General features: G+C 38.7%; 2 protein-coding genes across 2 annotated transcripts in view; both read left to right on the top strand.

The window, feature by feature from the left end:
- The window catches only part of DNAH8 (dynein axonemal heavy chain 8), a 367659-nt gene that overhangs the window by 106101 nt on the left and 237920 nt on the right, over window positions 1-23638 (top strand). Inside the window, exons 25-30 of the mRNA XM_059400544.1 lie at window positions 3105-3180; window positions 4147-4342; window positions 15118-15314; window positions 15911-16037; window positions 17998-18233; window positions 20202-20306. Of these exons, the coding sequence (XP_059256527.1) occupies window positions 3105-3180; window positions 4147-4342; window positions 15118-15314; window positions 15911-16037; window positions 17998-18233; window positions 20202-20306 (937 nt within the window). The remainder of the gene's footprint in view (window positions 1-3104; window positions 3181-4146; window positions 4343-15117; window positions 15315-15910; window positions 16038-17997; window positions 18234-20201; window positions 20307-23638) is intronic.
- LOC132018087 (RNA-binding protein EWS-like) lies at window positions 11708-13892 on the top strand. The gene is given in 2 exon segments (XM_059400545.1): window positions 11708-12467; window positions 12469-13892. Coding segments are annotated over 2 exon segments (1968 nt in total). The 5' UTR covers window positions 11708-11747; the 3' UTR covers window positions 13717-13892.

Genomic DNA, 23638 nt, shown 5'->3' with positions numbered 1-23638 from the left:
TAGATCTTGGATATCACCCCTTTATCTGTAATGCCATTTGCAAATATCTTCTCCCATTCTGTGGGTTCCCTCTTTGTTTTGCTAACTGTTTCCTTTACTGTGCAGAAGCTTTTTAACTTGATGAAGTCCCCAAAATTCATTTTTGCTTTTGTTTCACCTGTCTTTGGAGACATGTCTTGAAAGAAATTACTGATGTTGAAGAGATTACTGCCTATGTTCTCCTCTAGGATTTTGATGGATTCCTGTCTCACATTGAGATCTCTCATCTGTTTTGAGTTTATCTTTGTGTATGGTGTAAGGGAATGGTCCAGGTTCATGATTCTATATGTAGCTGTCCAATTTTCCCAGCACCACTTACTGAAGAGACTGTCTTTTTTCCATTGGATATTTTTTTCCCGATTTGTCAAAGATTGGTTGACCATAGAGTTGAGGGTCTATTTCTGGAGTCTCTGTTCTGTTCTACTGGTCTATATATCTGTTTTTGTGCCAGTACCATGCTGTCTTGGTGATCACAGCATTGTAATGTAGCTTGAAGTCAGACAACGTGATGCCCCTAGCTTTGTTTTTCTCTTTTATCCTTCCCTTGGTCATTAGGGATCTTTTCTGGTTCCATACAAATTTTAGGATTTTTTTGTTCCAGCTCTTTGAAAAATGCTAATGTTCCCCCCCCCCAACGGTATTTTAATAAGGATGGCTTTGAAGGTGTAAATATCTCTGGGGAAGATAGACATTTTAACAGTGTTTATTCTTCCAATCCACATCAATAAAAGAAAAGATAAGAACCATATGATCCTCTCAATTGATGCAGAAAAAGCATTTGACAAAATACAAGTTCCACTCCTGATTAAAACTCTCCAGAATATAGAGATAGAAGGAATATTCCTCAATATCATAAAAACCATCTATGAAAAGCCCGGAGTGAATATCATTATCAATGAATCAGGAACACGACAGGGATGCCCACTCTCACCACCATTATTCAACATAGTACTAGAAGTCCTAGCTTCAGCAATCAGACAACAGAAAGAAATGAAAGGCAAATTGGCAAAGAAGAAATCAAACTCTTTCTCTTTGCAGATGACATGATACTTTATGTGGCAAATCCAAAAGACTCCACCCCCAAATTACTAGAACTCATACAGCAATTCAGCAATATGGCAGGATACAAAACCAATGCATAGAAATCCGTTGCTTTTCTATATAGGAATGTAAAGAAATCTAACAATGTAACTGTAGAAAAAGAAATTAAGGAATCAGTTCCATCCACAATAGCAACAAAAACCATAAGATACCTAGGAATAAACCTCAATAAAGACATAAAAGATCTATACTTTATGTCTATATACATAAGTGTATATACACGAAAGAAATTGAGAAAAACACAAAAAGATGGAAAACTATTACCTTATCTTTAAATAGTATCTATCTCTTTGTAAGTTACTGAATGATCTAGTGTGCTGTTCATGACCTCTGTTGCTTCACATGTTTATACTTTATAAAACTCTTTCTTGCTCTGGGATTCTGCCCTTTTAAATACAGTTTACACTTGTCTTGTTTCTGCATCTTGAATTTCACAATGAGACTATGAATTAGAGGTTTTCCCCCTTTATTTGCTTGCTTTTGGTTCAAAGACTTCCTTGCTATAATAAGTTTTTCTGGGAACAAATGGTCCTGCATCCTAAAGTGAGTCTTCACGTTGGAGGCTTTGTGTTTCTTATGACACCCCCCACCCCCATCTGCTTGCATATAAATACAGGTGTAGTTTTTCAGTAATTGCCCAGCACGTGAAACCTACACATTGATCTTAAGAAGAGACCTATTTTATCATCTTCGAAAGATTCTCTGTGTACCTGGGAGGATTCAAGGGAAAAATCACCTACTCCTGGTCATAAAATTTGTGGATTTCTAGAATCAAAGGGAAAGCCCTCTAAGCATCCAAACAACAGGGTGTTACTTAGAAAACTAGATTAAGGGCAGAACCCTCCTTTGAAAGTAGAAACAAAGGAGCCAACAAAATGGTATTTGTAGAGTGTGAGAGAAAGAAATTGTGAATCAAGTGGACAGCATTTCTTGCTATGGAGAGCAGTAAAACATGGCTAATAATTTTGTCTGGGATGGGGACAGAGGTCAAGGCAGACGGAGATAACCAAACTAGTTTGCAGCTCTGATGTTTGTTCTTCGTTATTTGTACTTGTGTGTCTGCATGTACTTCTGTCTGAGCATGAATATGTCGTTTAAAAAATCAATTATAGGGGTGCCTGGGTGGCTTGGTCAGGTAAGTGTTGGACTCTTGATTTTGGCTCAGGTTATGATCTCAGGGTGGTGAGATCGATTCCCATGTCAGGCTCCGTGCCCAGCTTAAGATAGTCTCTTCTTCTGCCTCTTCCCGGCACTTCTCTCTCTAAAAGAAAAACAAAAACAAACAAACAAAATTAAAAAAAAAAAAAACAGTTTTGGAGGGCTTTGGCCAGAATTCTCCTATGTAATCTTGCAAAAGAGTATATATAAAAATACAAAATATATGAAGGTTTTATTTTTGTTGGTGGTGGTGATCTTGTCTGGCATCTGTTACAGGGCAAGAACAGGATGTGCTTTTATTAATTTTTAAAAAGATTTTATTTATTTATTTGAGAGAGAGAGCAAGAGAGAGAGAGCCCACAAGCAGGGTGGGTGGGGGGAGCAGTGGCAGGTAAAAGGTGGAGAGGGGCAAGGAGATTCCAGGCTGAACGGGGAGCCTGATGTGGGGTTTAATTTCAGGACCCTCGGATCATAATCACAGCCAAAGTCAGATGTTTAACTGACTGAGTCACCCAGGTGGCCCTGGGATGTGCTTTTAATAAACAATATTAAATGGTTATTACTGAGAGAGAGCAACATTAAAATGCTAGAAAATGTATGGGAGACTAATATTTCACTTCTAATAATATTAAAACATTATGTTTTCTTAGTTCTTTGAAATGTATGGTTTCATTGTAAGTAATATTCCCCATGTAATTTGGTATTTTGAAAAGGTCTTTATTTTTAGGATCGGAAATGGTAGCAGAAACAAGGTTTTATGAAATTTCAGGTTAAGTTTTATAAGTTAAATGTCCATCTTCTTCCAGCCACCATGGACGAAGGCAATCAGAAGATATTATTTCCTTTATAAAAACTGAAGTACATCTAGCTATTCCGAATGTGGTAAGTATAATTTAATATTCACATTAATACAATGATATTTTGATAGTTTTTAAAGAAGTATAGCACTACAGCTGAGCTTACATTTAGAATAACTGCTTGGCTCTATGTCTTTTTAGCTCCACCAGTATTTAATGAAAAGCGGAATATTATTTTAATCTATTATAAACAATTACTCTGCATAGTTCTTGCTGTATTGACGGTTGGCATAAAAGAGGAGTTAAGCATCTAGTCAGCCATCAGTCAGCAAGTACTCTAAAAATATTCTTGCTTTTTCTTTCTTCAAGCATTAAATGATCTGAACAGTCCACCTCAGAAGTCCAGATCCCTAACTCCCCAACACATAACTGTGAGGTAACCAAGAATGGCAGAAGAGAAAGAAAGAAAGGGCCTATGACTCGAGCACAGGGACACTTATGCCTTCTCCTGGCATGTGTTTCTACCACCATCCCAGCTGCCCCTTGGCATTTGGACCTCCGGGTCACACAGGCTGACTGGGGTCCATTTTGTGATGTGCCATGGGATAAGGAAAGGCAGGAACAATCCGTGACTCATCTCCCACCTTTGACACCAACATGGTTTGGGCTCCCGGAGGAGAGCTTCTGGGCTTATTTGGCACATTTCAAAGAACCAAGGTCAAAACCTTGGTGGTATAGCTTCTTCAGTCACTTTGCTTCCTGAGCTCCACACAGAGTCCACAATTTCTGGCTGCAACCAGAAATTTCCCTCACAGGGAAAGGATGACAAGGACTGTTCTTGACCTGTTTAGCCTGCAGGAAATGACAGAATGGGCAAACCTCAGGATAGAGAAAATCCACAGCCTATCCTCCTCTAACAGTCCTCTCCTCAGAGCAGCCTTCCACTGGGCCAGCTGGGGTTTTCCTACCCAGTGGGGAGTGATCTGGTGAGAAACAGAGAGATGGGTGGTACTTGGCGCCAGTACCAGGAGCCCAATTCTTCTCTCCACAGGTAATGATTCCTAGTTTGGATGACATTCAACAAGCCATCAATCGGATGATCCAGCTCACCTTGGAGGTCAGCAGAGGAGTGGCTCACTGGGGGCAACAGCAGAGCCGTAACATCAAGCCTGGCATCACCAGTCCCAGCCGGACTGCGCCTGATGTGACCCCTGTAAACGCAGCGAAACTGGCGAAGAAGGAAGAGAGTAAGAACATTAAGACAAATCTCAGATGAATAGAATCTTAGAGTTGTAAGAACTAGTCAATGGTCTTTAGGACTCTTCTGGGTATGACAGCATGTAGATTTTTAAAATTTTAATTCCAGTGTAACTAACATATGGTGTTATATTAGCTTCAGGTGTATAAGATAGTGATTCAGCGCTTCCATAGATCACTCAGTGCTCATCACGATAAGTAGACACTTGATCCCTTTCACCTGTTGCCCCCAGTCCCCCACCCTCACCTCCCCTCTGGTCATGATCTGCTCTCTATAGTTAAGAATCTGCTTTTTGGTTTGTCTTTTTTTTCCTTTGTTCATTTGTTTTGTTTCTTAAATTCCACACATGAGTGAAATTATGTGGTATTTGTCTTTCTCTGACTGGCTTATTTCTCTGACTTAGCATTGTACTCCCTAGGGTTATTCTCCAGCCATGTTGTTGCAAAGGGCAAGGTTCCATTCTTTTTTATGGCTGATTAAAGTCATTTCTACATGTTTATTTGTTTAACTTTGCATTAAAAATTTAAAAATTAGTGTTTTCCGTACTCCATCATAAATATAACACACAGACATTTTCTTTTTTTAAATTTTTAAAATTATTTTATAAGCATATAATGTATTATTAGTCCCAGGGGTATAGGTCCAGACAGACATTTTCATCCAGAGTTTGGACATAGGTGAACAAGGATTTCTATATCACTGCTCTACTATCATAATCTTAGATTCAAAGAGAAATTATAACAATGCTTAGTACTAATTCTACTTTTAGCATTGTATTTGGTCCAATGAACTTAGTTTGTCAGAACATGATACCTAACAGTTCTGAGTCCTGTGTTCCTTGTACATAAAATACATATAAGCTATTCCCTTAAGTAATTATGAATGTGATACAGTACTGACCCAAAGTTTCATGGATGTTTTTACACAGTTTTGTGTAGAAAGCCAAATTACTGAGAAGTAAAAATTGCATATATTTAGGATACAAATGTGATGTTTTGATATATGTATATGATTACCACAAAGTAATTAACATGTCCATCACCTCCCACAGTTACCATTTTTTGGTGTATGCGTATGGTAAAATAATTTTAAATCTACTCTCTTAGCAAATTTTAAGTATACAATACTTAAATACTTATTGTAGTATCTGTAGTCACCATGTTGTACATTAAATCTCTGGACCTTACTCATCTTATAATTGAAAGTTAGTACCCTTTGATCAGTATCGCCCCTTTCCTCCACCCCTCAGCCTCTTGTAACCATTGTGTTACTCTGTGTTACTATGGGTTTGGCTTTTTTTTTTTTTTTTTACAACGGAATATTATTCAGCTTTAAAAGAATGAAACCCTGCCTCTGGTGACAACAAGGAGAACCTGAAGGGTATTATACTGAATGAAATAAGCCAGACACAGACAAATATCATGTAATTTCATTTATACATGAACCTAAAAGAAAAGTCAAACACTTTTTTCTAAAACTACATCCTCTCCATTGGTAACCAGTAAAATGTAAATTAAAAACAGTAAGATACCATGTAAGTTACATGAACAGGTGGCCCAGGCTCCATATACCCTTTCTACGTTGCACCAACACTGCTCTGATTCTATCTGTGGTCTCATGGGGTATTCCCTACAGCCAGCTAATGGAGGATGAAAAATCTCAGGCCCAGTCTATGTTGAGTTGGTTTGATATATTGGTGTGAGTTGAAAATGGACTATTGCACTATAGACTATAAGGAGTGGCCCTTAAGGACAGCAAGAAGGGTACTTTCCCCCAGTAGGCAGAGCTTCAAGCAGTATATCCTTTTGAAGGAGAGGTGAATGATCTAAAGCAAAGATATACATGACTCTTGGACAATGATGAGTGGCTAGACTGGTTGTTCAAGACCTAGAAGGAGCAACATTGAAAATCAGAGGTATGGAGGCCTGGGGAAAATCATGCGAGTGGTTCTATGTATGCACATAAAATAGCTGGCAAAGGAAATATTAGTGCCATCCTTTTTTTCAGAAATGTTAAATAATTTGTCCAGGGACACCTGGGTAGCTCAGTCAGTTAAACCTCTGCCTTTGGCTCAGGTCAAGATCTCAGGGTCCTGGGATCGAGCCCTGTGTCAAGCTTGGTGTTCAGTGGGCACTCTGTTTAATGGTTCTCTCCTTCTCCCTCTGTCCCTCACCTCTTTATCTGTCTCTCTCTCTCAAATAAATAAATCTTTAAAAAAATTTTTTAAAATGACAATGGAAAAAGATTGGTCCACTGCCCTGGCCATATTCCTGCTGTGGACTCCATTACATGGCTCATAAACACAGCCTTGCCAGATGCTCTGATTAAGATGAGACCTTTATTTTCCAGATCATAAGTGATAGGACTAACCTATGATCCTAACCCATGGCTTCTCCACAAAGGGCTTTTGTAAATTTTGAAGCCAGACTGGACACAGTCATTTAGCTTCTTTTTTTCTGAGAACCTTCTTCTAATATGGGCGAATAATGTTCTTTCCAACTAGGTTTGTGCTTAGTGTTCAGTTAAAAAAAAATTAAACAATATATTATTTATAGATAAGCATGTTGGTTTATCTTCAATGAAAATTCAGGATCCTGGTTACCACTGAGAGTAAGGGATGAATATATGATTGAAGAGGACCTAGAGGGGACTACTGATATATTATGACCATTCTTCCCTTAACCTGGGTACTGAGTACATTGAAATTATTTTCCTTCTAATTTAGTATGTTTTATATATGTTATTTTTTTTTAACAAAAGATTTTATTTATTTATTTGACATTTATTTATTTATTTATTTATTAGATCACAACTAGGCAGAGAGGCAGGACCTGATACAGGGCTCCATCCCAGGACCCTGAGATCATGACCTGAGCCGAAGGCAGAGGTTTAGCCCACTGAGCCACCCAGGGGCCCCTTATATGTCATATTTTTATTTAACTACTGTTTTATATATGCTGCTGTATATATGATATATTTCAGTCACCCATACACATTCTTTTAGCACACTAGGAATATGAAGGATTTTCTGCTGATGGTATCTGTGGAAAAATTTAGTAGCATTTATTTCCCATTAAGTTGAAGAATAAAACAAAGAAGACTGCTATCATCACCTCTATTCAATATTTTATTGGAGAAATGAGGCAATAAAAAATGAGATAATTGGAAAGGAAAACTAAGTTGTTCTTACTTTAAAGATCATGCATAGGAAATCCCATGAATCTAGAGATGTCTATTAGAACTAATAAGTTCAATAATGTTAATGTATAAAAGGCCAACATACAAAAGTATTTCTATAATGGTCAATAATTCAATTAGAATGTAATAGAATTATATGTCACTTATATCTCAATAAAGCTGGGAAAAATGTAATAGAAAAAATGGGTTTTTCAATAGCCACAAAACGATAAGGTAGTTAATAAATAAATGTAAAAAATATTTGCATAGCATTTTTGGAGAGAATAATTATTATGGAATGGTATAATGAAAAATAGGAATAAATCCACAACATGAAGAACTTCATTTGTTAGTTAATTTATAAACTCGACATAACTCGATAAAATTCCAATGAAATCACAACAGAATTTTTTATATAATTTGTTAAATTAATTTTCATTTTCTTCTGTAAAATTATATGGAGGGTAAAGAGCCAAAAATAGCTCAAAATATTGAAGGAAAACAAAGTAAGGGGTCCTATCCTGACACATAGGAAGGAGTATTATTACGATAGACTAATTAAAACAATCTAGTGTGTCTATTAAGACAGACTAATTAAAACAACAAAATAAATGCTTCTAAATTTTGAGTGGTCCAAGAATTGATAGACCAGTGGATCAGGACAGAGGTACAGCAATACTTATATATATGAAAATTAGATATATGACACAGGTAGACTTACCAATCAAAGAAGAAAGAATGTGCTATTTATTTATTTATTTATTTATGATATACTTTTATTTATTTATTCTTTTGAGAGAGAGGACAAGCAGCAGGAGAGGCAGAGGGAGAGGGAGAAACAGACTCCTTGATGAGCAGGGAGCCGGACTCAGGGCTTGATCCCAGGATATTGGGATCATGACCTTAGCTGAAAGCAGACACTTAACTGACTGAGCCACCCAAGCACCCCTTAAATTAGATTTTAAAAGCATCTTAAATTCATAACCCATTATTCTATATTTTATAGCACTGTTAAATATATATATATATATCTATATATATCTCCTATAACACTCTTTTGAGTCAAATATAACAAATATATTTATAACATTAGAGTAGGGAAAAATTCTTAAGACACAGGAAAGTCAAACCATAGAAGAAAATATGTTTAAGTTTGACTTCTTTTTTTTCCCCCAAGCTTTTATTTATTATTTGACAGAGAGAGACATAGCGAGAGAGGGAACACAAGCAGGGAGAGTGGGGGAGGGAGAAGCAGGCTTCCCACTGAGCAGGGAGCCTGATCCGGGGCTGGATCCCAGGACCCTGGGATCAGGACCTGAACTGAAGGCAGACGCTTAATGACTGAGCCATCCAGGCACCCCTAAGTTTGACTTCCTTATATTTAAAAACATTCTTTTAAATTTAAATGACTGTGCTGAGATCCTTAATAAAATATCAGCAAACTGAATCCAGAAACACATAAAAAGGAGCATCTATTATGACCAAAAGAGAATTATCCCAGAAGGTTGGTTTGACATGACAATATACACCCTCATAACAGAATAAAGGACAAAATCACATGATCACCTCAGTAGACACAGAAAGGATTTGGTAAAATCCAGCTCTCTTTCATGATAACATATTCAACAATCTGGGGACAGAATTAAACTTCTTCAACCTGATAAAGGACAACTATGAAAAACTTACAGTCAACATCCCACTTAATGGTGAAAAAATTAATTATTTTCCCATAAGATCAGAAACAAGTTAAGAATACCAGCTTTCACCACATCGATACATTATACTGAACATTTGTTCTAGTGGCTTTAAAGATTTTTATTTATTTATTTGACAGAGAGACAGTAAGAGGGAGCATGAGAGGGGAGAAGGTCAAAGGGAGAAGGAGTCTCCTCATGGAGCTGGGAGCCTGACTGGGGACTCAATCCCGGGACTCTAGGACCATGACCTGAGCTGAAGGGAGTTGCTTAACCAACTGAGCCACCCCTGATCTAGTGGCTTTAATAAGAAATTAAGATATACAGACTGGAAAGGAAGAGACAAAACTGGCTTTATTAACAGATAACATTATCATGTAATGTTGATGCAAAAAGATCCTCAGGAATATATACACATGTAAAACTATTAGAACTAATAAATGAGTTCAACAAGTATGCAGGATATAAAGTTGATATAAAGGCTTGATTATATTTCTAAATACTAGGAATGAACAATCCGAAAATGAAATTAAAAAAAATAATTTCATTACAATAATGTCACAAAAAATAAGTTTAACAGAAGTTTTAAGTCCTGTACACTGGAAGCTACAAAATGTTGCTAAAAGGTACACCATGTTCATGGATTGGAAGACTCAGTACTTACTGCTAAAATGGCAATTCTCCCAAATTAATCTATAGATTTAGTGGAAACTCCGTCAAAATCCTAGACAGTGGTTTTGCAGAAATTGAGTTGATCCTAAAACTTGAATAAGGAATAGGAAAATTCAAAGAAGCTATAACAGTCAATATGATTTTGAAAAAAGATAGTAAAGCTAGAGTACTTGAATGAGTTGATTTCATTTTTTTTTTTTTTTTTTTTTAAGATTTTATTTATTTATTTGTAAGAGAGAGAGAGTGAGAGCAAGCACAGGCAGACAGAGTGGAAGGCAGAGTCAGAGGGAGAAGCAGGCTCCCTGCGGAGTAAGGAGCCCGATGTGGGACTCGATCCCACGACCCTGGGATCATGACCTGAGCCGAAGGCAGCTGCTTAACCAACTGAGCCACCCAGGCGTCCCTGAATGAGTTGATTTCAAAACATACTATAAAGTTCAGTAATCAAAACAGTACAGTGTTGCCCTAAGGAGAGACATTTAGTTCAGTGGGTCAGATAGGCAACCCAGATATAAACTTTAAAGTCAACTGACTTTCTGAAAGGATACCAAGTCAAAAAAATAGGGTAATGGATTGCCTCTTCAACACACAGTGCTGGAACAATTAGACATACATATACAAAAAAAAAAAAAAAAAAATGGAGTTGGTATCTTACCTCACAATATTCAAAGAAATTAACTCAAAGTCAACTATAACAAAGCTTTTTGGGGGGGGGGGGGGGGGGTGAGTTAGTCTGGTGATGGGTATTAAGAAGGGCATGTATTGCATGGAGTACTGGGTGTTATTAGACAAAAAATAAATCATGGAACACTACATCAAACACTAATGATGTACTGTATGGTGACTAACACAGCATAATAAAAATTTTTTTAAAGAAAAGAAGAGCTGAAACTATACAAATTTTAGAAGAGATCATATAAGAAGTTAGAATTTGGGGTTAGATAAAAATTTCTCAGAAAAGACAGTAAAAATGTGATCCATAACAAAGAAAATAGACCAATTGGACTTCAACCAGTTTAAAAACTTTTGCTCTTCAAAAGACACCATTTAAAAAATTAAAAGGGGAAGCCACACATTTGGAGAAAATATTTGCAATTCATACATTTGATATAAAGTACTTGTAATTCAGAATATATATAAAGAATTCAAACTGAGTAGTAAGAAGACCATCACCCTTCCCAAATGGGAAAAAGTGAGTTCAACAAAGAGGATACATGAATGTCTAAAAAACACATGAAAAGATACTCAGCATCAATAGTTATTAGGGAAATGCAGGTTAAAACTATGATGATATACCAATGCACACCTACTAGAATAGATAAAAAATTTTAAAAATCTACAATAATAACTGTTGACAAAGAACTTGGAACTCTGATGCATTACTGAAGGGAATATATAGAAAGGTACAGCCACTTTGGAACTGGTTTGCCGCTTCCTTAAAAAGCTGAACATAACTCTGCCATTTGGCTCAGGAATTCCACCCGTAGGAATTTACCCAAGAGAAATGAAATCATTGGTCCATGTGAAGGTATGAATTTTCACCGCCAAATGTGGTGAAGCTATTTCTAATTGCTTCAAATTGCTAGCAAACCAGATGTCCAAAAGCCAGCCAATGGACAAACAAAATGAGGTAGAGCTACACCGTGGAATGCTTCTGTGCAGTAAAAGGGATAGAATTGCCAGTACTTGCAACATTAGTTACTTAGCTAATTAAGCCAATACCTTGTAGTTTCTTTTGCTTTGATTTTGATTAAAATTAAGACAAAAGAGCAATTGAGTGACCTGATCTTAAGAAAAGATAGTGGCGGAGAGGGAGACGGACGTTGAGAGAACGAGAAGGAAGGAGAGAAAATGGCGTCCACGGATTACAGTACATACAGCCAAGCTGCAGCCCAGCAGGGCTACAGTGCATACACCGCCCAACCCACTCAAGGATATGCACAGACCACCCAGGCATATGGGCAGCAAAGTTATGGAACCTATGGACAGCCCACTGATGTCAGCTATACCCAAGCTCAGACCACTGCTACCTATGGGCAGACCGCCTATGCAACTTCTTATGGACAGCCTCCTGCTGGTTATACTACTCCAACTGCCCCCCAGGCATACAGCCAGCCTGTCCAGGGTTATGGCACTGGTGCTTACGATACCACCACTGCTACGGTCACTACCACCCAGGCCTCCTATGCAGCTCAGTCTGCTTATGGCATTCAACCTGCTTACCCAGCCTATGGGCAGCAGCCGGCAGCCACCACACCTGCAAGACCGCAGGATGGTAACAAACCCGCTGAGACTAGTCAACCTCAATCTAGCACAGGGGGTTACAACCAGCCCAGCCTAGGATATGGACAGAGTAACTACAGTTATCCCCAGGTACCTGGGAGCTACCCCATGCAGCCAGTCACGGCACCACCATCTTATCCTCCTACCAGCTACTCCTCTACACAGCCGACTAGTTATGATCAGAGCAGTTACTCTCAGCAGAACACCTATGGGCAGCCGAGCAGCTATGGACAGCAGAGTAGCTATGGTCAACAAAGCAGCTATGGGCAGCAGCCGCCCACTAGTTATCCCCCCCCAAACTGGATCCTACAGCCAGGCTCCAAGTCAATATAGCCAACAGAGCAGCAGCTACGGGCAGCAGAGTTCATTCCGACAGGACCACCCCAGTAGCATGGGTGTTTATGGGCAGGAGTCTGGAGGATTTTCCGGACCAGGAGAAAACCGGAGCATGAGTGGCCCTGATAACCGGGGCAGGGGAAGAGGGGGATTTGATCGTGGAGGCATGAGCAGAGGTGGGCGGGGAGGAGGACGCGGTGGAATGGGCGCTGGAGAGCGAGGTGGCTTCAATAAGCCTGGTGGACCCATGGATGAAGGACCAGATCTTGATCTAGGCCCACCTGTAGATCCAGATGAAGATTCTGACAACAGTGCAATTTATGTGCAAGGCTTAAATGACAATGTGACTTTAGATGATCTGGCTGACTTTTTTAAGCAGTGTGGAGTTGTTAAGATGAACAAGAGAACCGGACAACCCATGATTCATATCTACTTGGACAAGGAAACAGGAAAGCCCAAAGGTGACGCTACAGTGTCCTATGAAGACCCACCAACTGCCAAGGCCGCTGTGGAGTGGTTTGATGGGAAAGATTTTCAAGGGAGCAAACTTAAGGTGTCTCTTGCTCGGAAGAAGCCTCCAATGAACAGCCTGCGGGGTGGCATGCCGCCCCGTGAGGGCAGAGGGATGCCGCCGCCCCTCCGTGCAGGTCCAGGGGGCCCAGGAGGTCCTGGGGGCCCCATGGGTCGCATGGGAGGCCGTGGAGGAGACAGAGGTGGCTTTCCCCCAAGAGGGCCCCGGGGTTCTCGAGGGAACCCATCCGGAGGAGGAAATGTCCAGCACCGAGCTGGAGACTGGCAGTGCCCCAATCCGGGTTGTGGAAACCAGAACTTTGCCTGGAGAACAGAATGCAACCAGTGTAAGGCCCCGAAGCCTGAAGGCTTCCTTCCACCACCCTTTCCACCTCCTGGCGGTGACCGTGGCAGAGGTGGCCCTGGTGGAATGCGGGGCGGAAGAGGCGGCCTCATGGACCGCGGTGGTCCCGGTGGGATGTTCAGAGGTGGCCGTGGTGGAGACAGAGGGGGCTTCCGTGGTGGCCGGGGCATGGACCGAGGCGGTTTTGGTGGAGGAAGACGGGGTGGCCCCGGCGGACCCCCTGGACCTTTGATGGAACAGATGGGAGGAAGAAGAGGCGGGCGCGGAGGACCTGGAAAAATGGATAAAGGCGAGCACCGTCAGGAACGCAGAGACCGGCCCTACTAGACGTAGAGACCCCGCAGAGCTGCATTGACTACCAGATTTATTTTTTAAACCAGAAAATGTTTTAAATTTATAATTCCATATTTATAATGTTGGCCACAACATTATGATTATTCCTTGTCTGTACTTTAGTATTTTTCACCATTTGTGAAGAAACATTAAAACAAGTTAAATGGAAAAAAAAAAAAAAGAAAAAAGAAAAGATAGTGGCAAATTCAACAGGAATCCTCTTTTAAGAGATGCTTCTCGTCTTCGGCTAATTGTTGCCATGCAGAAACATGGGTCCTGTGCTACCAGATTAAAGCTTTTCATTTTTATTTTCATTTCTTTTTAAAAATTTTTTTTTGAGAGAGAAAAAGAGAGAGGAGGGATAGAGAGAGAATCTTAAGCAGACTTCATACCCAGCATGGAGCCCAGGGTAAGGCTTGACTTGGGGCTCGATCTCACAACCCTGAGATCATGACCTGAGCTGAAATCACATAACAAATTGAGCCAACAAGATGCCCTAGATAAAATGTTTTTATTAAAAAAATTTTTTTAAGTTTTTACTTATTAACTGGAGAGAGAGAAAGCACAATAATAAGCACAATAATAAGCAGGGGGAGTAGCAGGCTCCACACTGAGCAGGAAGCCAGATGTGGGGCTCAATCCCAGGACCCTGGACGATGGCCTGAGCCAAAGGCAGATATTTAACTGACTGAGCCACCCAGGCACCCCAGATTAAACCTTTTTAAAAGAGAAGTTAGAGATCTGGCATTTTGCATGGAAGATCATGCTTTTTAATTGTTCACAACTGTTTTGAAAAAGCAAGGTATTATTTGGTCCAAACATATCTGTATAGTCTGTTGGATGGGGAATACTTGAGAATTTTGAGCAAAGCGGTGACATGATCAGATTTTGCCAAGAGATGTTTAAAGTCGTGGTTAATAGTGATAGCATGATCTAGATATACCAGATGTTGAGCTAAGATGAACATATGTTGTCTCATTTAATCCTCACAAGTATTTTCATGAAGATTAAAAAACTGGCCTAAAGTTATTTAGATAATAAATACGGTGCCTCTATTTAAACCACCATGCTTTTCTGTGGGGCAGCAATGCCAGCGCTTTTGATCTTTCCTTGGAGGATTTATTTGGCGGGGGGGGGGGGGGGGGGGGGGGGGGGTTCATCAGTGTCTTTCTCTTCTCTGAAAAGAGTTTCCCCACATTAAAGAAATCTAGGCCTCAGAATGTGACACAGTGGTTTAATAAGAGTAAATGAAGGCATAAGAGAATAGTTCTAATTACTTGGAAGGTCTTTCAAAAATGACAGCTTGAAAAAAGTTTATAAATACTAACATTGATAATATTTAAAGTTGAATATAGAAGTTATCTACATAGAAAAACATCTGACATCTGTTTTCAGGATCTTTTGAAGAAATTATTCCTGCAAGGAAGCTGAAGAATTTTTATCCGGGGGTAGCAGAGCACAAGGATATTTCCAAGTTGGTTCTCCTCCTCTCTTCCTCTGTGAATTCTCTGCGAAAGGTGGCTCATGAAGCTTTGCAGGACTTTCAAAAGTATAAGACGCTTTGGACTGAGGATCGAGATGTGAAAGTGAAGGTCTGTTTCTGCTACTTGTGATACATTCTGGGTTTGGGTTGTTTATATCTAACCGGTGGCAGAGGACCAGGAAAGTGTCAGTGACCATGACAGGAACTCCTGAGCCGAGGTCAGGAACCTGTAAATGCCCAGCTCCTAACATACTTGATTTTCTGCAGTTCTCCCAATGACACTCGGAGGCAACTGAAAGGAATGAAGCTCAGGCAGATTTTGTTTAATTTGCGTAAACAGTTGAGTACCGATTACGTTCCAGACACATTCAGAGGCTGGGTATTTGAGAGCATGTCACACTTACATAGATACAGTGTCTTTGTCACACTTACACAGATACAGTGTCTTTTTGGTTAGAGACCCAAGGACACATGAATAACTTATTATTATTATTATTATTGTTATTGTTATTCATGGTAGACTATGGCATTCCCTCACATAACCTCATCTTCTGATATTACTGGCTCATCCCTCTCTTTACTGAGCTACTAGGCTCACATACGAGTGGAAAAATATATAAGCAAACAAAATAAAACAAAAAAATGCAATGTGAGATTTATACTATCAAAAAGCTAAATAAAGAAAACACTGTTTCCTTACTACAGGAGTTTTTGGCTAACAACCCCTCTCTGACTGAAATCAGATCAGAGATTCTACACTTTGCTACTTTTGAACAGGAGATTGATGAGTTGAAGCCTGTTATTTTTGTGGGAGCCCTTGAAATGCATACAGGTATTTAAAAAATATTATATATAATATCTGTATTTTCACGTGAAATGTTGCTTTATTTAGAAAACAGTTATGAAGCTACCTTGGTACAATTTTATAAATATCAAATATTTCTGGACCACTAATATTGTTCATATATATGTTATATATATGTATATATACAATGTGTGTCATATATATTATTATATATTCTTTGCATATAATATTATATCAGGGTGGCTTAATATACTGAGTATAATGCAATTCCTTAACTGGCAGTCAAACAACGAAATGACAGGTGAAACTCTTTTTCAGGTTACTGTGAGGAAGGAATTGTATATATGAGATAGGAATGAAACAATTTGAGGTTTCCTGAGATGTTAATCCACTTGTGATTAGAGTATCAAAGGATGATAAGACAGCCAATTAATATCTGAAATAAAAAGCCCAACTTGATTTTACTGATTACAAGAGTAAGGGAGAGTGATGCTGGTCAGGCCCAGGTGTTCCCAGGAGAGTATACTCATAATGGGGTGTCTGGGCAGCATGGGGTTTCAGGACTGTGGGTGTAAATAGGTTAATACCATCTGTGGAAAGATATTTACCCAGGTGAGGTTGTTGTTGATTGGTTTATCCATATGTTCTTTTTGATTGGTTGACATTCAGAAGGGAGGGACTGATGCTGATTGGGTGGCAGAAGTATGTGACCTGAGGTCAGTCGGTCTATAGATTGGGTTTAGAACTGAGTTATGGTGGCTACTAATTGCCATGGTTACAGTGGTACTTTCTTGTCAGAAGTTTGTGAGATTTTATTCTCAGAAGATATTTGAATGACCTATTTAACATCAACTATTCGCCTTAAGTAGATTTTCAGATCTATCCTTAAGGAATAAGGGTAACTGTGGCTCTCAAATTTGACTATTAAGGTTACCCAACCTCTTTAACCCCATTCTTTCTGTTGGTGGTAATGACAGAGCTCACAACATGAATTGCTTTATATGGGACACTTAGCATACTACTTGGCAAATAGTTGATGTTCAATAAATATGAAATATTGTTATTGGTTTTTTAAAGGTTTATTTGTTTATTAGAGAGAGAGAGAGAGCATGGGAGGCAGAGGGGGGGCAGAGAGAGAGGGACAGAGAGAATCTCAAGCAGACTCTCCACTGAACAAGGAGCCAGATGCCGGGCTTGATCCCACCACCATGAGATTATGACCTGAGCTGAAATAAAGAGTCGGCAGCTCAACTGACTGAGTTACCCAGTTGCCCCTTAAATGCTGTTACTATATCTATAAAGAAGGGATTTAATTTGGGGAAGAATCACAAATACTTGAAGGGAATTAGTTAGAATTAGAATTAGTTAGAATTAGGGAATTAGTTAGAAATCAGAAGCTATGCTTCAGGGGCAATAATTCCAAGAAGTATAGACTTTTGAAAAAAGAATTTACCTGTTATTATTACTATTATTTAAATTTCCTACTTGTTTTCTCATAGTGGTTAGCACTGTGATTCCTCATACAAAAATCAACTCCAGCTCAATGTGAGAGTTGACTGGGGGCTCGATTTTAGAGAGAGAGAACTCAGAAATGGAATAGGCAGCAACGGTTCTAACGAATGGGGGGAGATGGGCTGAATGCTTGGGAACTGAAGAAAAGGACAAGGCAGGCCCATGAGGTGCACACCTCACGAGAGGATCTCTCAGTCGCAACCAACAAACTGGCTGTATGTTACCTCAGCTCCCTGGTCTAACTGTTGGAAGTTGGCGGGGAGCAGTCATGTTTCAAGTGCGGCAGGCCTGGGGGGCCAAGGGATACTAAGAGAAGAAAAGAGGAATGTGTAAGGATTGATAAGATAGAGTTGCCTAGTTGGAGCTGGGATCATCGAGTAGGATGGTGCAGTTAGAGATGCTCAGATTAGACAAGAAGGAAATAGTTTCAGAATGTCATTTGTATTCCATTCTGATCATTCTTCCTCTTCCCCAGAGCCAATGAAATTGGCCTTATCAATTGAGGCTAAGGCATGGAAGATGTTACTCTGTCGCTACTTGAATGAAGAATACAAAAAGAAAATGTCAGACATGATAGCATTTATCAATGAATACTTAAAAAAGTTATCTAGACCTATTCGTGATTTAGATGATGTCAGGTTTGCAATGGAAGCCTTATCATCTATTCGTGATAATGAAATTCAAATGGACATGACTTTGGGACCAATTGAAGTAAGAAATGATCACATTTTTCTTTCTTGAAATTTTTTTTTTAAAGAGATAACACTAAAAAATTGATTCTGTTAACATCCTTTCTTCATCTATTTTATGGCACAGTCTGCCAGTTTCTCCTTTCTGATTTGGTGTCTTTGGAGGGGTTTTGAAAATTACCAACAGTAAACAGTATACAAAGGAAAATATTAATTAAATACTAATATATAATACAAATATATTCATAAAATATTAATTAAAATATTGATAATACTGAACTGGTCTATACCGTGTTCAGTTTTTTAGGCTAACACCAACATTTTACAAGAATGAATGCTGGTGTTGTCCATGTCAATCCCAACATTCCAGGCAAGTTCCCCAAATATCTTTGACTTTCTTTAGAAACTTCTTTTAGGTCTCATTCATGACCAAAGGCATGCTGAGGGCAGCATGGTGGGAGAGTCCCCTTAGGCTCAATAGTAGTCTGTTGGAACTAACATCAACCAGAGATGTTTTTAGGGTGGAGTAATATATTAGTTTCCTACTCTGGCTATAACAAATTTCCATAAACTTAATGGCTTAAAAGAACATAAAGGTATTATTTCACAGTTCTACAGATCGTAAGTCTGAAAATGGATTATACGGAGTTAGAATCAAGATGTCAGAAGGGCTGTATTCTTTCTGGAGGCTCTAGGAGAGAGTCCATTCCTTGCTTTTTAGCTTCTCTTCTAGCTTCTACAAGCCACCTGCATTCCTTGGCTCACAGCTCCTTCTAGCAGTGGCATCACTCCTGCCCTTGCTTCAGTTTTTACATCTTCTCTGGCTTTACTCTCCTGCCTCCCTCTTTCCCTCATATGGACCTTTGTGACTACACTGGGTCCACCCAGTTTGTCCAGGACAATCTCCCCATCTCAAGTTTTTTTTAAACATAATTGTTTCTGCAAAGTCCCTTTTGCCATGTAAAGTAACATATTCACAGGCTCTGGAGATTAGGATGTGGACAACATTGGAGAGGACCATTATTTTGTCTACCACAAGTTAATTATGACTAATATTTAAATTCCTGGCTCAAGGTGTTAATAAAAATTTGCTTAGCATAATACATCCATGTTGCAGATGCCCTTAATTTATTTTATTACTTTTTTTTTTTTTAAGAGAATGAGTGCACTTGTGTGAGTGGTGGAAGTGGGGCAGAGGGTGGGGAAGGGAGAGGATCTTAAGCAAGCTCCATGCCCAGTGTGGAGCCTGATGTAGGGCTCAATCTCATGACCTTGTAATCATGACATGAGCCAAAATTAAGAGTTGAATGCTTAACCCACCGAGTCACCCAGATGCTCCAGAAACCTTATTCTTAAGCATAAATTCTTTAAGTAAATCTAGTTGCCAGTCCCTCCCTTTGACCATTCAAGTTTCTTTTCTTCAGAGTATCTCCACATCATTGTTTCATTCTGTTCTTTATATAGCCAGTGCATATTTTAATAGAGTAATGAGAAGATATTTTGCATGGTGTTGGACAAGATCAAAGAGGAGAGAGGAGAAAATGATCCTAGAGATATTTTCTAGGCTAGTATTTCTTTCTTTTCTTTTGTTTTTTTAAGTTTAAGCTCCAGCCCACTGTGGAGCCCAGTGTGGGGCATGAACTCATGACTGTGAGATCAAGACCTGAGCTGAGACCAAGGATCAGATGCTCAACCAACTGAGCCACACAGGTGCCCCGACTAAGATAGTATTTCAGTGTTATCTGCCTGCATCTCCATCAGAATCACCTAGGTGCTTATTAAATGTAGATTTCAGGACCCAAGATCTAGAGTCAATATCAGGTATCAGGGAGAATCTAGAGGTGCTTTATATGTATGTATGTTTAACTCTTCTAGAATATACTCTCTTTTTCTAAGAATAGGAAGACTAGGAATATATTTCTAGAAGGCATCTAAATCATTTGGAATTTGCTTTTCTTATGATGTTTCTGAACTCTCTTTCACTTTCCAGGAAGCCTATGCTATTTTAAATAGATTTGAAGTTGAAGTGACCAAAGAAGAATCAGAAGCAGTTGATACCTTGAGATATTCTTTCAATAAATTGCAGAGCAAAGCTGTAAGTACAAACTTAATTCTTATTTTTTATAAGTTACCATCTCTAGAAAAAAGTTTTATACATTTTAAAGCTTTGGTATTATTGTTTTATTAGCCTTATTGAGGTATAATTTACATACCATAAAATTTACCATTTCAAAGTATACAGTTCAGTGATTTTTCATATATTCATAGAGTTGCACAACCACTGTAATTATCTAATTTTAGAACACTTTCATCTTCCTGAGAAAAACCCCATACCCATGAGCAGCCACCCCATCTTCTCTCTCTTTCCCTAGTTACTGGTAGCCATGAATCTACTTTTCCATCTCTATGGATCTGTCTTTTCGGGACACATAATATAGATGGACTCATACAATATGTAGCCTTTTGTGACTGGCTTATTTCATTTAGCATAAAGTTATAATGTTTATCCATGTTGTCCTCTGTACCACTGCTTCATTCTCCTAATGGCTAATGATGTTGAACATCTTTTCATGTTCTTATTGGCCATTCATCCATCTTGTTTGGAGAAATGTGAATTTAAATCCTTTAGTTTTTAACAAATGGGTTGTCTTTTTATTTTTGAGTTGTATGAGTTCATTATGTATTTTGAATATTTGGATATCCCATATGAAAGAATTTGTAAATATCTTCTCTCATTCTGTGGATTGTCTTTTCAATTTTTTCAAGTTTTTATTTGAATTCCATTTAATGGTATAATATTAGTTTCAGGTATATAATATGGTGATCTAACACCTCCCTACAACACCTGGTGATCATCACAACAGGTGTACTCCTTAATCCCCATCACCTATTTAACCCATCCCTCACCCACCTCTGCTCTGGTAGCCATCAGTTTGTTCTCTATCATTAAGAGTCTGTTTCTTGGTTTGCCTCACTCTCATTTTTCCCTTTGTTCATTTGTTTTGCTTCTTAAATTCTACATATGAATCCTATGGTATTTGTCTTGCTCTGATTGACTTAGTTTGCTTAGCATAATACATCCATGTTGCAGATGGCAAGACTGTTCTTTTTTATGGTTAAGTAATTTTCTATGGTGTATATATATATACCACATCAAAATAAAAAGCTTTACAACAAAGGAAACAATCAACAAAACTAAAAGGCAACCTTTGGAATGGGAGAAGGTATTTGCTGATGCATATCTGATGAAGGATTAGCATCCAGAATGTATAAAGATCTTAAAAAACTCAGCATCCCAAAATGAATTATCCCATTAAAAAATGTTTAGAAGTCATGAATAGACATTTGTCCAAAGAAGACATACAGATGACCAACAGACACATAAAAAGATACTCAACATCACTAGTCTTCAAGGAAATGCAAATCAAAACTCCCATATCACCTCACACCTGTCAGAATTGATAAAATCAACAACACAAGAAACAAGAAGTATTGGTTAGGCTGTGGAAAAAGGAGAACGGTCTTGCACTGTTGGCGGGAATGGAAACTGGTGCAGCCACTGTGGAAGGCAGTATAGACATTTCTCAAAAAGTTGAAAATAGAAACTGTCCTATGATCCAGCAATGGCACTACTAGGTATTTATCCAAAGAACACAAAAATACTGATTCAAAGGGATACATGCTCCGTGATGTTTAAAGCTGCATGATCTACAACAGCCAAATTATAGAAACAGCTCAAGTGTCCATCAACTGATGAATGGATAAAGAAGACATCTTTTTAGTTTCTTGATGGTGTTTTTCTTTTCTTTTTCATCTTTTTACTGTTTTAAAATAAATATAAAATTTACCATCTTAATAATTTTTTAAGTATGCAGTTCAATGTTATTAAAGACATTAACATTGTTGGAGTTACATCCCTGTAACTCCTTTCATCTTACAAATCTGGTATTTCATGTGTATTAAACTGTAACTCTACATTCTCCCTACCCCCAGTCCCTCGTAACCACCATTCTGCTTTCTGCTTCTGAATTTGAAATGCAAATTTTTAAAATTTTAATGAAGTCCAGTTTACCTTTTTTTTTCTTTTGTCGCTTGTGACTTAGTATCATATCTAGAACATGGTTGCCTAATCCAGGGTCATGAAGATTTACTACTATATTTTCTTATGTCAGTTTTATAATTTTAGCTCTTACATTTAGATTTCTGATAAATTTTTTTTGTATGGTGTGATTTAGGGGTCCAACTTCATCCAAAAAAGACATGTGGATATCCAGTTGTCTCAGCACCATTGGTGGGAAAAAACCATCCATTCACCAACAAACTGTTTGGCTCCCTTATCAAAAATCAATTGACCATAAATGTAGAGAGTTATTTTTGGCCTCTCAATTCTATTCTGTTGATTCATATATCTATCCCTATGCCAGGAACTTACTGGCTTGATTATTGTAACTTTTTGTTTGTTTGTTTGTTTGTTTGTTTTTTAAATTATGGTAAAACACACATAGCATTTGTCATTTTAACTATTTTTAAAAAGATTTATTTACTTTTTTAGAAAGAGAGTGTGTGCACAGGTGAGCAGGGGAAGGGAAAGAAGGAGAGGGAGAGAGAGACTTAAGCAGAGCTTAAGAGCATGGAGCCAGGCGCAGGCCTCCATCTCAGGACCCAGAGATCACAACCTGAAGTTGCTTAACTGACAGCACCATTCAGGCACCTCTCATCTTAACTACTTTTTTTTTTTACAGTTTTATAAACATATATTTTTATCCCCAGGGGTACAGGTCTGTGAATCACCAGGTTTACACACTTCACAGCACTCACCAAAGCACATACCCTCCCCAATGTCCATAATCCCACCCCCTTCTCCCAAACCCCCTCCCCCCAGCAACCCTCAGTTTGTTTTGTGAGATTAAGAGTCACTTATGGTTTGTCTCCCTCCCAATCCCATCTTGTTTCATTTATTCTTCTCCTACCCACTTAAGCCCCCATGTTGCATCACCACTTCCTCATATCAGGGAGATCATATGATAGTTGTCTTTCTCCGCTTGACGTATTTCACTAAGCATGATATGCTCTAGTTCCATCCATGTTGTCGCAAATGGCAAGATCTCATTTCTTTTGATGGCTGCATAATATTCCATTGTGTATATATACCACATGACCTTGCCTCATGCTGATGCTGAGACTTTGGGGAAGTTCCTTAGTGTCTCTGTGCCTCAGTTTTCTCACCTGTAAAATGGGTATAGTATTAGCATTTGCCACACAGGGTTGTCCTGAGGATTAAATGAGTTAATATAGGTGAAAAAACCTGGTGGATAGGAATTATTCCTTAAGTGCCAGCTATTATGACTGAAGGTTTAAGCAGAAGCTTAGAAGACGGTCATGGGAGGCATTCACTTTTTTTTTTTTTTTAAATACCCAGAGTAATAT

The sequence above is a fragment of the Mustela nigripes genome, chromosome 5 (assembly GCF_022355385.1).
Source record: "Mustela nigripes isolate SB6536 chromosome 5, MUSNIG.SB6536, whole genome shotgun sequence".
NCBI classification, from domain to species: Eukaryota; Metazoa; Chordata; class Mammalia; order Carnivora; family Mustelidae; genus Mustela; species Mustela nigripes.
Note: the sequence above shows the minus strand (reverse complement) of the source record. Positions and strands in the feature narration are given on the sequence as shown.